General features: G+C 40.1%; 1 protein-coding gene across 1 annotated transcript in view; it reads left to right on the top strand.

Annotated features, from left to right (window-relative positions):
- DZANK1 (double zinc ribbon and ankyrin repeat domains 1) overlaps positions 1-18489 on the top strand; it is a 98297-nt gene that overhangs the window by 35057 nt on the left and 44751 nt on the right. Inside the window, exon 9 of the mRNA XM_045295174.1 lies at positions 12299-12412. Coding sequence (XP_045151109.1) covers positions 12299-12412 — 114 coding nt within the window. The remainder of the gene's footprint in view (positions 1-12298; positions 12413-18489) is intronic.

Below are 18489 nucleotides of genomic sequence, written 5' to 3'. Positions count from 1 at the left end.
CTAAAAGGATATTCTTATCTTCAGTTTATTGCTCAGTATTGCTAAGAAAGTTAATTTTGTTTGCTTCTATGACATATTTTGAACTCTTTGAAGAAGATACTGCAGAAAATAAAATATTAATATGTCCCATTGGTTTGAATTTTTCCTGCTTATCTTCACTGGTGTAGTGTCAAAGTTAAGATGGCTAGCTGATGCAAATAGTTAAGTACTCAACTACTGGCCAACAGATTGGCTGCTTGAATGCACCCAGAGGAACCTTGGAAGACAGGCCTGGCAATCTGCTTTTGAAAGGTCACACCCTTGAGAGCCCTGTGGGGCAGTTCTCTGCATACATCATGAATCAGAAGAAATTTAACAGCAACGAACAACAGTGTCGACGATAATTTCTACTTGCCTTCAAAAAAGATTTTTAGAACTTTTTTGTTTTCACAGTAAAAAAGGTTGTAGGTTATAAATATTTAAAATGACAACTATTTAAAAATACCTCTATTGACCTCATAATTATGTTTACTTATACCAGTATGCTATGACATATAAACAGCTTTTAAAATTTAAACTCATTTATTGAATTCTTACTGTGTCCTGTTCTTGGCTGGATCACTGGGATTCAGATGGATGAGATCCTACTCCTACACTCAATACACTCAGTTTTCTTAGAGAGATGCAGAGTGTTGTATCTTTAAATCCACTCCTGGTTGCTCTGTCTTGGGATAACTAGAGCTGAATGAACCCTTTAAACATTTCTCATTTGCCAGCAGACTTGATGTTATTTTTTTTATCCCTAGCGTTACTGCTGGAGAAACACTGTGTGGGTATGGGTTCTGGCATGCTTTCACCCCTGTGGTACTCCATTAGCCTGCAGGACGCTCAGTGGCACTGAACCCCAGTGGGTTTTAGCACCATTTTCACACGCACCTTCTCAGGTTCCCTGGTGCCCCAACCACCTTCCCACATGGTATCTTAGGCACCTGAGGGAGGAGTTTCATAGTAAGTTTCAGTAGCTTACTCCCAGATAGCTTCTTACCTAAGTTCTTCTAACTTCCCAGAGGGAGATTCCCTGACAGTTTTCATTGGCTACTAGGAGTCCTGTTAGTGCAGTGGTTAAACGTGCATCTGCTAACAAGAAGGTTAGTGATTTGAACCCAGAGCTGCTGTGTGGGAGAAAGATGCCGCAGTCTCTGTGTACAAAGATTTACAGCCTTGGAAACCCTCTGAGGAAGCTCTGTGCTCTCCTATTGGGTCCAGGTTGGTCAGATTGACTTGATGACAATGTTTTAGTGACATCTTTTTGCTTTCCAGCCTCATCTTGTGTCACCTCAGTGAACTGTTTCACCAACCAATGAATTAAAGTCACACTCAACCCATTAAGTTGGAATTTCATTCCTGGGGAAAGAAATACCTCTTCCAATTACAAAAAAAGTTTCATTGGCATATAGTTCATATGTAATACAATTCAATAGTTCAGTCATATTAAGAAGAGTTATACAATCATCATCATACACAAAAAATTCAGAGCATTTTCTCCTTTCTTTATTTTTGCATTTTCTCCTTTCTTTAATCGTTGAGTTAACTCTATTTTTCCCCAACTTCCCTTGCTGTGCCCCTTGGAAATTTATCTGTTTAGATTGGCCTATCTTAGTTTTCATATACAGAAAAACATACAAAACAAAAACAAACAGCAAAAACTTCAACAAAAAATAAAGCAGAGGAAAACAATGGAAAAGAAAGTTGAAAATATTAAAACTGAAATAAATTTCAAATGGGTCGAAACAGAGGTTAAATGATAAGGTGTTACATTTTGACCTAAGGACATCTACAATAGTGCACTTTCCAGTGCACTCTGTTTGGTAGCACAGCTATTCACATCCCTGGTCCATGGTCAGAGGGAATTCACTGGAGGCGTAATCCATGGGGGGACCTTGCAAATGTATTTTGGACTTCTACTGCCATCCATAACTTTCAGCAAACTTAAATGTTCAGAATTTAAGCTCTAATACCATTTCCTCCTCTGGATTTAGGTTTTATTATTTACAACCCTTGGACCATACCATGCTTCTTCCAAATTTGATCTTTCTTCAGTACTCTGTTTCAGCCATAGCGGTAGTGGCTCCTCCCCATATTTAGTAGTCCAGGGTTCTTTAGCATTTGCATGATCTTAACGTTGAAAGCCCTTTCACTCTCACTGCCATTGAGTCAATGCTGACCCATAGCGACCCCTGTGAGTTTCTGAGACCGTCACTGTTTACAAGAGTAGAAAACCCAGTCTTTCTTCTGCAGAAAACCTTTCACCAGGGCTCCATTTTACTAGTTAGTAATTATTTATATTAAACCTCTATGGTTCAAATTACTGTGTGATTTTTTTTTTTCTCCTGACTGGACTCTGGCTGATACAGAATTGATATCAGGAGTGGTCCTAGGAAATAGATGGGCTTTTGAAAGCAGTTTGGTCTTGTGTTTTGATCAGGAGCAGTACTGAGCTCTTTGCCAATGGGAAGTGTGATGCAAGTTGGCATGAAGTGACAGCATAATTAATGCAATTATGGCCTGTGCATGGTTGTGATGAAGTGCCAGCTGAACCGCGGCCACGCAGCTACTTCTGCTTGACCACTTGGCTGTCACGATGACTAATAAGGGCTGTGGTGTGGGATGTATTGGCTACCCTGGAAGACTTCAATTTTGAAAATTACAAATTCGGGAGCTTTAAGTCATGTCTGAGAGCTTTCATAACATCCAGAAAAGAGTCTGGTTGTTGTAGCTCCAGTGTTATATTACTGAAAAGCAGACCCAGAATTCAGTTATATTAGTTAATGATTTACATAGCTAAGTTTTCTTTTTTTTCTTTTATTGGGAGCCTGTACAACTCTTATCACACTCCATACATCCATCCTAAATGTTCGTTATAGCCAAGTTTCTTATGTAAAAGTTAGAACATTAATTGGAATATAATAGGCTCCTGAAACTTGGAATGGAGATATCTGTCTGGGCCCAGTTGAAATTGACAATCTCAAACTTATGTCATTTGATCCCACTTTGCCAGTGGAAGTAGCTTTCCCTCTTGTATGAGGATACTAGTATTTTTCTTGAATTCATTGTGATAACTTCACTTGGGGGACATCCTTTGAAAGAAAGGCTCATTCTCCTCAAGATCCACCATATCTTTTGCATAATTAGGGTTTAGTCCCAGCATGCTCTAGGACAGCGGTTCTCAACCTGTGGGTCATGACCCCTTTGGAGGTCAAACAACCCTTTCACAGGGGTCGCCTGATTCATAACAGTAGCAAAATTACAGTTATGAAGTACCAACGAAAATAGCTTTATGGTTGAGGGGTCACCACAACATGAGGAGTTGTATTAAAGAGTCTTAGCATTAGGAAGGTTGAGAACCACTGCTCTGTGAGGACAGGTGTACAAAATAATCAAGGAAGAGATAACTTGAGTGTCAAAAAAAGAGTAATAGATTCTTGGCCTTATGAAGAGATCACTGACGATATGGGTGGTGTAGCGTAGTGTTGTGAAGAAATCATATGGTGCCTGACTATCAGAAAGAATAGGGCTTGGGGGTAGGGGGATTGTCTTAAAAAGTTTGCCTTAAAACAATCAACCATCTAAATAAGGTGTCAGCTAAGTTCACATAGAAGAAGCACACTATCCTGTGTCATATAAGGGTTGTAAATAATAAAATCTAAGATGGGAGGAGGGAACAGTAATAAAGCTTAAATGCTGAGCACCTGGTTTCCAGAAGGCTGTGGATGGCAATGAAAGCCCCAAATCCATTTACAGGATTAAGCCTCTGTAGACGCCCCTCTGACCATCAGTCAGGGATGTGAATAGACTTGCTATCAGACAGAATGCATTAGAAAATGGATTAATGCAGGTGTAGTGAGGTTAAACTCAAACACCTTGTCATTTGATCTACCTTCTGACCCATGTTGAATTAGTTCTAGTTTTAGTATTTCCAACTTTTTTTTCAGTTGAGATTTTTCATTGCTTCATTTTCTCATTGTTGGTTGTTGTTGTTTTTGTATGTCTTTCTTTATATAATATCCAAGATAGGTAAATCTATAGAGACAGTAACTGAATTAATAGTTTCTTTGCATTCTAGCAGGGGAGGTTGGGGGGAAGTGGGGAGCTAATAATCAATATGAAAAACAAGAAAATGTCCTAAAATTGGTTGTGGTGATGATTGCACAACTCTTTTTAATATGTTTAATCCATTGAATAATACAATATGTGAATTATATGTCAATAAAACTGTTAAAAATTGGGAACAACAAGTGATCAAAAATTGATGGCAAGGAGGGTGTAGGGGGCCTGGTAGGGCTTGATCAAGGGCAATGTAACTAAAAGGAATTACTGAAACCCAAATGAAGGCTGAACATGATAGTGGGACAAGAGGAAAATAAAAGAAAATAGAGGAAAGAACTAGGAGGCAAAGTGCATTTATAAATAGAGGCATGTACATATGTAAATATATTTATATATGATGATGGGGAAATTGATCTATGTGCATATATTTGTACGTTTAGTATTAAGGTAGCAGGTGGACATTGGACCTCTACTCAAGTATTCCCTCAATGCAAGAACACTTTGTTTTATTAAACTGGCATTCCACGATGCCCACCTTTCCAACATGATCGCTGAAGACAAAGTGGGTGCATAAGCAAATGTGGTGAAGAAAGCTGATGGTGCCCGGCTATCAAAATATATAGCATTTGGGGTCTTAAAGGCTTGAAGATAAACAAGCGGCCATCTGGCTCAGAAGCAACAAAGCCCACATGGAAGAAGCGCACCAGCCTGTGTGATCACGAGGTGTCGATGGGATCAGGTATCAGGCTTCAAAGAACAAAAAATCATATCATTGTGAATGAGGGGAAGTGTGGAGTGGAGACCCAAAGCCCATCTGTAGGCAACTGGACATCCTCTTACAGAAAGGTCGCGTGGAGGAGATTAGCCAGTCAGGGTGCAGTATAGCAACAATGAAACATACAACTTTCCTCTAGTTCTTTAATGCTTCCTCCCCCAACACTATCATGATCCCAGTTCTACCTTACAAATCTGGCTAGAGCAGAGGATGTACACTGGTACAGATCAGAGCTGGAAACATAGGGAATCCAGGAAAGATAAGCCCCTCAGGACTAATAATGAGAGTGGTGATACCAGGAGGGGAAGGGGAAGGTGGGGTAAAAAGGGGGAACCAATGACAAGGATCTACATATAACCCCCTCCCTAGGGGATGGACAACAGAAAAGTGGGTGAAGGGAGACGTCGGACAGTGTAAGACATGAAGAAATAATAATAATGTATAAATTATTAAGGATTTGTGAGCAGGGGGTGCGGGGAGGGAGGGGAAAAATGAGATGATACCAAGGGCTCAAGTAGAAAGTAAATGTTTTGAGAATGATGGGAACAAATGTATTAATGTGCTTGACACCATGGATGTATGTATGGATTGTGGTAAGAGTTGTATAAGCCCCCAATAAAATGATTTAAAAGAACTGTTAAAAAATATAAAGAGTAATATTTTCCTAATACATAGTTTAATCAAGGATTAGATTTTAACCAAGAAGCACAAACTATAACTGAGTGGACAAAATGGATTGATAGGGGTGCACCATCTAGAGATTATGGATTTAATGTATTAGCTAATGCAGTAGGAAGTGGCTCTGATAGGTTACTTTGCTTGGTTGACAAAAACTTAGTGGGCTAAATAGTGGTTTTAATGGTATTTAAATACCAGAACTACCCTGCATCATGTGGAAGTGGGAATCCAAAGACTTAGGAAGTTAAGAATGTTAGAGTCAATATATATATTTTCTCCTGCTCCACTAGCTCCAATTACATTCCATAAGAAGGCCCAGAAACATTTATTTTACTAAGGCATTGTTAAATAAATTAGTGAGAGGACTACCTGCATCCTCTGAAAATTCTGTGACAAGTTCCTTTGTAGGTCAGAAAGAGGGGATGCTGCTACTAAAATGGACTTTCTGATTTCATTGGGGCTAATGAAATTCCAGAGTAGCAGGGTCAAGTGTCAGCATTTAACTGCAAAGACATGGTGGATGCCTGTACCATAAAGGGCACCAGTGGTGTATTGTTAAATCAGAATCTGATCATGATATTCCTAGTGTGTTAGTCTGGGTTGACTAGAGAAACAAATTCATAGACACTTATGAGTGTATGAGAGTTTTATATCAAAGAGCAATTGTACATTAAAGTGGGATATTAGCCCATATATCCAATACCAGTCTGTAAATTCCTCTTCAGAGTCATGCAACACATGCAATGATGCAGAATGCAGGAAGATCACAGGCCAGTGGGTGGAATGTCTTGTGGATCCAGTGGTGGTGGAAGCATCAGCGCTGGTGTGGGTCTCCACGTGGCTCTTCCAGCTCCAGGGCTCTCGCTCTATCAGCTCAGCTCTATGTACCTTGTCACCAGGAAGATGAACCTTGACTGTATCTGGCCTCCAGTGAACTATTTTATCTCCTTTGCACTTCCAAATGAGGTCATCAAGCTGAGACCTGATTGACAAGCTAGACACCACCCCTTCTCAAGTTGACAGGAGATTCTATAACTGCCACAACTAGGAGCTAAACAGATGGGCGGCCTGTTAGAATATTGCTTGGTTTATACAACCCTGAGGAAATGGCATGGGAGTTATGTCTGATCTCTTTTGCATGCTCCTACACAAGGGAGAAGGAGAATCCACCTCTGCCTCTGCCCAAGGATGATTCCTATGAGGCACAAGCAGACACATCTTTCCCCACCTTCCTCCTTTATCCTGTTCTGACACCAAGTACCCCTCCCAGGACAATCTGTATCCATTATAATGGCCACACAGAACTCACAGACTGTGCTTACAGTTGAGAGAATTTATTGGTGAAATGAACAGGTCACAACGAGTCAAAATGAGAACACATGAAAGACACAGTCATTTTGTCTCTAACAGCTCCTCTGCTCAGCTCTGCAGGCAGACACTTCTGGTACTCAGCTTCTCAGCCATGTGGCCCCTAGACATCTAGCCTACTTGGGCAAGTATTACAAAGCTCCTTTGGTGCTGCTAAATGCCCAAAGGGCAAACACCCCGCCCCTCCCGCAAGCTAGCTTCCTGCCCGATGGCACTCAGCTTTACTTCCTTTATGGGCTGGGAAGCCCGCTGCTGTCTCATAGTCTCTGCTGGTGCCATGGCTGCTATTTCATCTCTGCTCACGTAGCTTCTCCTCACAGGGATGTCAGCCAAGCATGGTACCTCCTTCAACTTGTATTCATTTCAGTCCAGCTATTAATTTAGTCTGAGTTATCTTGTCTCTTCATGGGCAATCTTTGTCATTCAGGGATCTGTAGGTGATTTGGGTCTACTCTAGTTTTGATGCTCATGTTCACAGTCTCTGATTAACTAAAGATATCAGTTAATATCTTTAGTTATTAATATACCCACATAAAGTTATGTGGGGATCACAGCGGGGCTACCTGCCTGCCTTCTCTGGGATGTTCATGAGGAACCAGTGGCTCGCATGCCTGGAGTTGGGAGGTCAGTCAGGGAGCCATGGAAGGCTGCTCCCTGCAGCTGGAACAGCTACCGCCTGACACCAATTCTCCCCACAGGTCATTCACTCTAGCATGGCTGAGCCTCTGGTACTGGGGGAAGGAAGCACCTTGTGAGGTGTCTTCTGGGTCAGACCCCTCTGGCCAAAGTGATGGTTTTGTTACCTAGGTCTGTCTGGGCTTGAATGCTGGGGTCCCTCCACCCCTTATCTCTCCTGCTTTGAGTCTGTAGTCCCTGGGTAGGCTGACGACATATGTGGGCTGTACCCAAGGGGCTACTGAGCCAAGGGGAGGGGACAACATGGGTGTTTTCCGGCTCCCGTGCCTGCCCAGAGATTTATCTGGTGCTGGCCGCTGGCCTCCTTACAGAAATACAGGACAGTGGGGCTGGGATTAAGCTGCTTCCTGGCTCTGCCACCTGGATTGATTAGGCCTGAATACACATCCAGCACAGTGCTTGGAACAGAGGAAGCCTCCTGTCCTCTCTAGCGGACTTAGAGGAGCCCATGTGGTGTAGTGGGTTACGAGTTGGGTTGATAACCAGAAATTCAGCAGTTTTAGCCACCAGCTGCTTCAAAGGTGAAAGATGAGGCTTTCTGCTCCTGTAAAGAGTTACAGTCTCATGCTGTCCTCTCCCTGGAGGACAACCCTGAAGATATAGCTCGGGGAGAGCGGCTAGTCTGACTTGCATACAGGGGGGCAAATCAAGAGGGAAGTGCAACAGACTAGTGATTAGAGCAAAGCCGCAAAGCTCCCTAAATATCCCGATGGTAGACTTTGACTCAGGCAGGGGTTGAGGTGGAGGGACACAGCACTTGGCACCCCATCTGAACTGGTTGCGAATTACTCACAAGAGAGTCACACTGAATGTCTAAAGGCATAACTGGGCAGGAGTGGGGCACTAGACTGCAGGAATAGCAATGGGGATGTTTAGGATGATCACCTTTCAGACAGGAACGCTGAAGACTAAAAGTTGTGTGAGTTGTTAGGTAAGCGGGACCCAGGATATGCAGCTCTGGAAGAAAGGGGGACTGGACTGTTGGTTTTTAACATGTCCTTCTCTCTATTTAACAGAGAGATACCATCTGCTCTATGCCAGGATCCTTGTGAGACTGTGACTATGTATTTTTTGTGTGTGTGTTTTCCTATACGAGATAGCCAGGATAGGCAATCTTATGGAGACAACGACTGGTCCAGAGGTTCCTGGGGGCCATGAGAGGGTGGGGAAGATGAGCAGGGAGCCACCAATGATGGGTAAAGGGAAACAATTGTTCTAAAATTGATGTTGAGAGTGTAGCTTTTCTGGTAGTGTTTGATCAATTGAATTTTATCTCAAAGGAATTACTGAGAGGTGAACGATGGGTAAATGTAATAGTGGGGAGGAAAAAGAAAAGAGGAAAGAAGAAAACATCTACATCTATCTATATATATATGTGTGTATTTCTTTATATAGGTATATATACAGTGAACCCTCGTTTATCGCGGTTAATCGGTTCTAGACCCTACTGTGATAAATGAAATTCCGCGAAGTAGGATTCCTTATTTGTAAATCAAATATTTTCGTAGTTAGAGCATAGAGGACATGAAAAAACACCCTTTAGTCACCATTACACTCGTATTACCCAATTTATTAAACGAAAAAGGGAAAATGCAGTAAAACATTTTGGACATTACAATTATCATTTATTATTTATTATATTATGAAGTACAATGGATGGAGCGAACGGAAGACTCATTCAAGTCGAAATGGCGTGCAACCTCCACGATTTTCTTGCCATCTTTGCGATATCCCAAAGTTTTACCTTTTCCTGCATGGTGAGCATCTTCCTCTGGCACTTATTTTTGTCAGAAGGCTTAGAAAAAGCAGCTCGTTTAGGAGCCATCATAGGGCTTAGATAAAATTTCTTAAAAATCGCAAACAATTACAGTACACTGTACAAAAGCAAAAATGCATGACACGTAGCTCCGATACATAGCGATGCAGACAGAAGCGTGTACAGTATGAGCCAATCAGTGGCAGTAATGACAGAACATGCGCTGTTACGCAAAAACCGCGATAGAGTGAAGCCGCGGAAGTCGAAGCGCGAAGTGGCGAGGGTTCACTGTGTGTGTATATATATATATATATATATATATATATATATATATGCAAATACACGAAGCAAGAAAGCAGATGAACTTTGGGCCTGTACTTAAATCTTACCTCAGTACAAGAACAGTTTGTTCTAATAATGCAGCTCTGTATGATACTCACCTTCCTGACATGCTGAAGACACAATGGGTGCATAAGCAAATGTGAAGAAAGGTGATGGTGCCTGGCTATTAAAAGATATAGCATCTGTAGTTAAACAAGCAGGTATCTAGCAGGCAAGCAAGCACCAAAGCCCACATGGAAGATGCACACCAACCTGTGTGATCATGAGGTATCAATGGAGAAAGGTATCAGAAGTTCAAAAACAAGCAACCAAATTGATGTGAAGGGGCGTGGATGTAGTAGAGACCCAAAACCCACCTGTAAGATAATTGGGCAGTCCCTCTCAGAAGGGCTGCACAGAAGGGATGGTAAATCCCGGGTGCAGTATGGCACTGATGAACCACATAACTGTCCTATAGTTCTCTAATATTTCCTGCCCTTACTATTTTGACTTTTGTTTACATCATTAAACAAATTTGCATGTGTTCCTCTATATTTAAGATCATTTGGTACATGAAAGTCAAGATAGATAACCCTTCAGAAACAGTAACAGGAGTAATGGTTCCCTGAGGGTATGGGAAGAGAGGGTGGGCAGGAAACGGGGGATGGGGAGCTGATAGCACTGAAGACTGTATAATTCCACTCCATAGGATTAAACAACAGAATTGTATGTGAATGGATACATACAATTGTGAATAGATGCCCCCCCCCAAGTAAAAACAACAAACTATTATATATATTTAAAAAAGAATAGGGTTCCTAGAGAGTATGGTAGGGGAGGGAGGGGACAGAGGGGAGCTGAAATCAAGGAGTTCAAGATGAAAGAATATGTTTTGAAACTGATTGTGGTAGCAATTGTATAATATTGCTTGATGTGAGTGAACAGTGGGATATTATGCTATCTGTAAGTACTCCCAATAAAACAATTAAAAAAAAAAGTTCCAGTCTCAGAAACCCACATGGTCATTTCTGCGCTGTCCTATAGGTCCATGTAAGTCAGACTCTATTCAATGGCAATGAGTTTTTGAGATAGTTGGCTTCCTTCTAGAACACTGTCTTCAATTCCTGCCTTATTTGCCCATCCATTAGTTACCTAAACTACAGTACTACAGTCTCAAGCTAACAGAACCACTGTTCCTGCTTCCTCCAAATCAAGTGAGCCCTGCATATCTTTAGTCACCATGCTTCTGGTTTGCACAGTCTGGCCCTCCCCTGGAGCAACTACCATGTAGATCAAGCGGGGCTAGGCAATAACCACAGAGACTCATGGTGTGCTTATGTAAAATTTAGTAGTGTGCAGAAACTTTCATTGAATTCCTTTGGTCAGTTTTTAGAGTGCTTAAATGATTGTTCTTTGACAGTCATATCTAATTTTTAACTGCTTTAAAAAGCAGTTTTATTGACATATAATTCATATATCATACAATTCAATATTTCAATATTATTAAAAAGAATTGTGCAGTCATCATCACAATCAATTTTAGGACATTTTCTTTTATTTCTTGTACTCATCATTGTTAATTGTTTTTTGACAGGATTTGTTAAAGCTCTTAGCTCCATCATGCAGTATGTGGGAATCAGCCCCACAGATAAATGGTCCTGAGGAGTGACTTGCACAATTATAGAAGACAAAGAAGACAAAAAGGGAGGAGGGTGGGGAGGGAGGACCGGGAGAAGCAAGAAAGCAGATAAGAGTCCAGAGTGTATTCAGCAATAGGGTTTTATAGTACTTGAGGCCTGCAATCTTCTTGTTATACATACACATTAAAATGGGCAATGTGTTCATCTTGAATGTCCCAAACCCTTAAGGAGAATACCTCAGAGAGAGTACCAGATATGCAAGAGCAAAGCTGTGTATGTGAGGAGCCAGGCATCTGTAGGAGACAGCTTTATATTAGCATTTCTGGGGGGTAGATGTGGTGTGGAGAAACATCCTTCCTAGAATATGTTCATTGTAGTACTTTCCCCATATTTTGGACCACAGAGGCTTGGCATATGCTGGGGGCAGGCCACATACAATCCTAGGTCCTCAGTTTCCCACAGCTGTACATTAATATTATGTAGAGATATTATGCATTTCTTTTTAAAAATCATTTTATTGGGGTCTCGTACGATTTTTATCACAATCCATATATACATCCATTGTGTCAAGCACATTTGTAAATTTGTTGCCATCATTATTCTCAAAAAAATTTTCCTTCTACTTGAAAACCCTTAATATCAGCTCCTCATTTTCCCCCCTCACTCCCCTCCCATGAACTCTTCATAATTCATAAATTCACATTATTTCATCATATCTTACACTGTTTGACATCTCCCCTCACCCACTTCTCTGTTGTCCATCCCCCAGGGAGGAGGTTATACATAGATTCTTGTAATCGGTTCCCGTTATTATGTATTTCTTATATCTCTTCTACAATAAACCTTTTTTACTCAATAGGAATAAAATTAGAATAAGTGAAATTATTTTAAATGTTATAAAACAAATATTATCTTCTAAGCTACTTATATCTTCAGTTTGCATCTGAAAACTAATCTGACTTCTTTTTGTGTGTACAGATGGGATTATGTGTAGCATGTGGAAGCATGGTGCCCATGAACACACCCATCTGTGTGGTGTGTGATGCTTCTCTTACCCTGCAGTTGCAGCCACAGGCCAGCCTCAATTTGAAGGTAAAGAAATGTAATTCTGTAAAGACATAGAAAATAATTTGAATAATTAAATGTCTTTAAATTAACAGTAGAACATATTAGTAATATGGATTCGGAGCACAAATTGTATAATAGCATATATATGTCATATAATAGCATATATATGTCGTATAAAGTTAACATATATATGTCATATAAACTTGAACATTGCAATGCATATTAACTTATAATCTTAAAGTGGCTTCATGATTCCCATTGCTTTGATTATATATACCTATTTTATATAAAACCAACTAAAGATCTTGAAAAAGTTAGACATCACAAATATTCAAACATATTTGTTAGACAAATTATACCAAAATATAAAATTTTTTTGAAAGAACATGTAACTATATTTTCTTCGTATTGAAATTGAATACCTCATTTATCCCTTGTGAAGATCACTGTAAGATAGAGTAGATTTAGTAAAGAAATTTGGGGGATAAAGCAAGAATTTTTAGAAGTGAGAAACATACATAATCTGTATGAACAGTCAGAATTTTAACACTCATAAATGCCTATGAAAACATCAGCCTACAATCATGAGACCATAACAAAATGGTGCCCAGCAACTAGCAAATACTCTGTGTAATATTACATTATAAGGTCCTGGATGGAGACAAATGTGGAATAAAACCCCAGATCCTGGGAGACCAGCGCTGCTGGTTGGAGAGACTTTGGTAAGCCCTACAGGCCATCTTCATGAGTCATCCTTCAGCTTTGGAGATGAAATCACTCCTGTGTTAGGGTAATCAACCATTTAAGATGAAAAGGTCAACATTTACCTAAGGACAAAGTACAGCAGGTTAGGAAAGGAGGGATGAAAGCAGATAACATGGGGGAGGAAGTGTTAGTATATTGAGGATGAGTTGAAACAAATGAGTATAAACTATTGAATGTAAAAACAATGAACTGTGGGGAGGGAGAGGGAAAAAATGAGGAACTGATACCAAGGGCTCAAGTAGAAAGCAAATGTTTTGAGAATGATGATGACAACAAATATACAATTGTGCTTGACACAATGGATGGATGGATGGATTATGATAAGAGTTGTACAGCCACCAATAAAATGATTTAAAAAACAAACAAACAATGATCTACTCTGTAAACTTTCATCTAATTCACAATTAAAAAAAAAAGATTATGTGGATTCTAAGTGGGAGAATATATTGAAGTTTATGAGGCAAAAGATAAGTTCTTGTTTCTTCTACCTTCAAACTTCCTGATGTGAAAAGTCAAAAAAAGTCTCAGACGCTGTAACCCTTTAGAAATGAAATTTGCTGATCTTTTATTAGATAACTCTTTTCAATCATAAGATACTTTAGAAGGTATCACTAGCCACCATACAGCCTAGACACCTGTTCTAGAACTATTACCTATACATGAGAGAGAAATCGGCTCCTCTCTTGTTTAGGCCACTGATATCTTGCACTTCAATCACAGCAAAACGTATTTTTACCAATAATACAGTTATGTAGAATGTTTGCGATACTATCATTTAAAACTCTATGGACTATTAAAACCAGGAGAACTAGGAGTAAAATCAGTTGTGAGTGAAGTTCAAAACATATTATGCTATGTTCAATATTAGAAGATATTTCAGTATTTGGAAATGTAGAGTTCTTCCCATTTTGAGAGAAAATATGGAGGTACAGACGTATACCAAGTTACTGTTTTTCCTGTAATTTATAAATCCTGTATTGAGCATAAATATAGGACTTCTCTGGTGATTAGTTCACCACTTGTCTGTCAGTTTGCCTACTGTTAGCTTGTGTATTGCTCCAGCAGGGTCAACCCAGTGAACAGGTTTCAGCGACCTTCCAGAGTGAGAAGAGACTACGAAGAGGGAATAGGCAGTCCAATTCAGATGAATTAGCTATGAGAAACCTTATGAATAGCAGAACATTGTCAGATATTCGTGAATGGTAGATTGTCAGATACAGTGCTGGAAGATCAGTCTTTCAGGCCAGAAGGCACTCAAAAGGAGGGAGGAAGAATTACATACCTTCTCAAAGTAGAGTTGATCGTAATGATGTGGGTGTAAAAAAGTCATTGGCACTTTCATTTGCTGAAGGGGCATGACTCAAAATGAGAAGAAACAGCTGAAAACATTAACAATTGGAACTTGGAATGTACGAAGTATGAATCTAGGAAAATTGGAAGTCCTCAAAAGTGAAATGGAGAGTTCTGGTAATAGTCGCCACATAGAATCCTTTCTGTGAAAATCCCAGAGTAACCAGAAGGAAAAGGGGCCATGCTTCTTGAACCTGGGTGCATGACCAGAATGCTAAGTGCACTTTGTTTTTGCTTGTTTGTTTTCCCCTCTTTTCCTTTCGGGGTAAAGTCAGAGTTCAGCAACCCAGACTCCCTTTCTGACTGCCTCCTCCCACCATTGCTGCAGCTGGTGCTGCTTTGGAGTGTTCTGCCCCCCCCCACCCCCCCACCCCTCCTCTGCCAGAAACTGATCACAAGCTCTGTCCCAGCTCACCCAGCCAAGTCCCTCACTCAGTTCGCTGGACCCTGGGTCTCCTATGTGGAAGACAGACTGTGTGGGAAGCCTGGAACAGACTTCCTCACAGTCCAAGTAACACAATTTTCCACTTTATTAGATACCCAGTTTCCCTTCACCCCCTTTCCCTGGGTGCTCCTTCCTTCCCTGCCCGCCTCCCTTTCCTACACCTGGTGGATGAACCCTTGTTCCGTTGGAACCAAAGAGATCACAGCCCTTCACCAAACCAGGAGCCTTTTGATGATCAGCTTTTACATTCTACTTTTATTGTAAATTTATCTGTATCCCTTTTTGGCTCTGAAGGCTGGTACAGAGGAGACCACACCCAGTCCAACCATATTCCTTTCTTTGGGAACTCACCAGTATCTCCTGTCCCTACCATTGCCTGGCAGCCCTGACTGCCACAGAGCTCATAACCTGCCACCTACCCTCCATCCCCTGCAACAACAGGGCCCTCTTGACCCACACACCCAAGCTCCGCGCCTCACCAGCACTACAAGGAAGGAATAATAATCGGAAAATACCTTCTTGGTGATGAAAATATAAAAGATGAAGATCACATGATAGAATTTTGCAAGACAGATTATTTATTCATCGCAAATATCTTTGTTCAACAACACAAACTGTGATTGCACATGTAGATTTCTTCAGATGGAACACACAGAAATCAAATTGATTACATTTTTGAGAAAAGACAGTCGAGAAGATCAATATCAACAGCTAAAGTCAGGCCTGGGACTGACGGAACAGACGATCAATTGCTTATATGTACAGTCAGGTTGAAGCTGAAGAAAATGAAAACAAGTCCATGAAAGCCAAAATATGACCTTGAGTATATCCCACCTAAATTTTGGGAACAGCTCAAGAACTGGTTTGATGCATTGACAGAACTCCTGATGAGCTGCGGGAAGACATCAGGAACATCATTTGAGAAGAAAGCAAAAGGTCATTAACAAGACAAAAAAAGAAGATGAAAGTATTTCAGAAGAGATTTTGCAAGTTTCTTTTAATTGTAGGGTAGTTAAGGCACATGGAAGAAATGATAAACTAAAAGAACTGAATAGAAATTTTCAAAGGGCAGCTTGAGAAGCAAATTAAAGTATTATAATGAAATTTGCAAAGGTTTTGAGTTAGAAAACTACAAAGGAAGAATAAACCGCATATTTTAAATTCAAGTTTTGAGTTGCAATAATGATAGATTCTATGAGCAGATTATTGAACAATGCAGGAAACATCCAAAGAAGTTGGAAAAAATATCCCCTGATATTTTAACATAAAGAACTGGTCAACAGTCAGCCATTTCAAGAAGTAGCATATGATCAAGGACCCATTGCACTGAAGGAAGATGGTCAGGCTGCTTTGAAGGCATAGCTGAAAACAAGGCTCCAGGAATCGATGGAATACCAACGGAAACTGAAATGCTTCAACAAGCTGATGAAGCACTGCAAGCACTCATACATCTATGCCAAGAAATTTGGAAGGCAGCTGTCTGGACAACCAGTTGGAAGTGATCCATATTTGTATGTATTCTAAAGAAAGGTGATCCAACAGAATACACAAATTATAGAACAATATCATTGATATCACATGCAAGAAAAATTTTGCTGAAGATCATTCAAAAAGTTGAAGCAGGGAGTTTCCAGAGAGTCAGCTGGACTCAGAAGACATGGAACAAGGACATTACTGAAGATCTTGGCTGAAAGCAGAGAATATCAGAAATATGTTTACTTGTGTCTTATTGAATATGCTAAGGCATTCAACTATGTAGATCAAAACAACCTATGGGTAGCTTAGAGAAGAATGAGAATTCCAGACCATATAATTGTGCACGTGTAGTTGTACAAACAGAACCAGGGAATAAAGTCAAAGAAGGTGTGTGACAGAGTTATATCTTCTCACCATGATTACTCAATCTGTATGCTGAGCAAATAATCAGAGAAATTGGTTTATATGAAGAATGTGATATCAGGATCAAAGGAAGCCTTATTAATGACTTGTGATATGCAGATGATTCAGTCTTGCTTGCTGAATGAGAATGACTTGAAACACTTGCTGATGAGGATCAGGATTGCAGCTTTCAGTATGGATTACAACTCAATGAAAAGAAAACACAAATCCTCACAACTGTACCAATAGGTAACATCATTATAAAAGAAACTAGATTGGGGCTATCAAGAATTTTATCTTGCTTGGATCCATAATCAGTGCTCATGGAAGCAGCAGTCATGAGATCAAATGACACATTGCATTGGTTAAATCTGCACAAGACATCTTTTAAAATGTTGAAAGCAAAGATTTCACTTTGAGGACTAAGGTGCCCCTGACCCAAGCCATGGTATTTTCAATTACCTCATATGTATATGAAAGTGGGACATTGAGTAAATTGAATAAAGATGACCACATAAGAATGATACATTTGAATAATGGTGCTAGCAAAGAATATTGAAAGTGCCATGGACTGCCACAGAAGAAACAAATATATCTTGGAAGGAGTTCTTAGGACGGCAAGACTACACCTCATGTACATTGGACATGGTATCAGGAGAGTTAGGTCCCTGGAGAAAGGACACCATGCTTGATAAAGGAGAGGGGCAGTGAAAAAAAGGAAGATCCTCAACAAGATGAACTGACGTGTGACTGCAACACTAGGCTTAAACATGACAGCAGTTTTGAAGATGGCACAGGAATGTGTCATTCTTTTGTGCGTAGGGTTACTGTGAACTGGAACGGACCCGATGGCATCTAACGGCAGTAATGATGGTTACTAGGAATCCTATGCTGCAATGGCTAAGCAGAGCAGCATCTGCTGCGAACTGAAAGGTTTGCAGTTTGAATCCACCTATTTGTTCAATAGGCTTTATCCCAGTGACTTGAGTCGTTTAAAACTAAACTGTTTAGTTTAATTTATTAATTTATTTATTTTATAGGTTCATTGGCACATAATCCACATATCATGCAATTCAGTAGTTTAATCATATCAAGAAGAATTGTACAATCATAACCCCAATCAATTTTAGAACATTTTCTTTTTCTTTTTTATGGTTAAATTGCTTTTAAAATGAGTTGTGCAATCACAATCAGTTCTAGCGCTCCCTCCCCCCTCCCACATACATTGTTTGCTCCACCAACCCCATCACCCTCCCTATCTTCCTGCCTCCCCTGTAAATCCTTGCCTCAGTGATTATCTCTATGCATCTACTCCTGTGCTTCACAAACTGGAAAACCAAACAAATAATAAAAAACAGAAACAATAAACTACTTAGTTTTAAACTTAAAAAAAAAAACTTATCGGAGGCTCTTACAACTCTTGTTACAATCCATATATCATTTGTATCCTACATATTTGTACAAAAATCCCATTGTTCTTTTCTATACATTTATTTTCCATTGAGCCCTTGGATCAGCTCTTCCTTTTTTCCCCCTTCCTTCCCTGCACCCCACCCCATTTAAAACTGTTTAAACAACTAACTTAGTTATTTAAAACAGTTCAGCTAGATAATACTATGTAAACTCTGTGATTGAGATGCAAAAGTATGAATTTTTTAAGAAG

The sequence above is a fragment of the Echinops telfairi genome, unplaced genomic scaffold (genome assembly GCF_000313985.2).
Source record: "Echinops telfairi isolate 266 unplaced genomic scaffold, ASM31398v2 ScPeMD7_5592;HRSCAF=6446, whole genome shotgun sequence".
NCBI classification, from domain to species: domain Eukaryota; kingdom Metazoa; phylum Chordata; class Mammalia; order Afrosoricida; family Tenrecidae; genus Echinops; species Echinops telfairi.
This window is presented reverse-complemented; position numbering and strand designations above follow the sequence as displayed.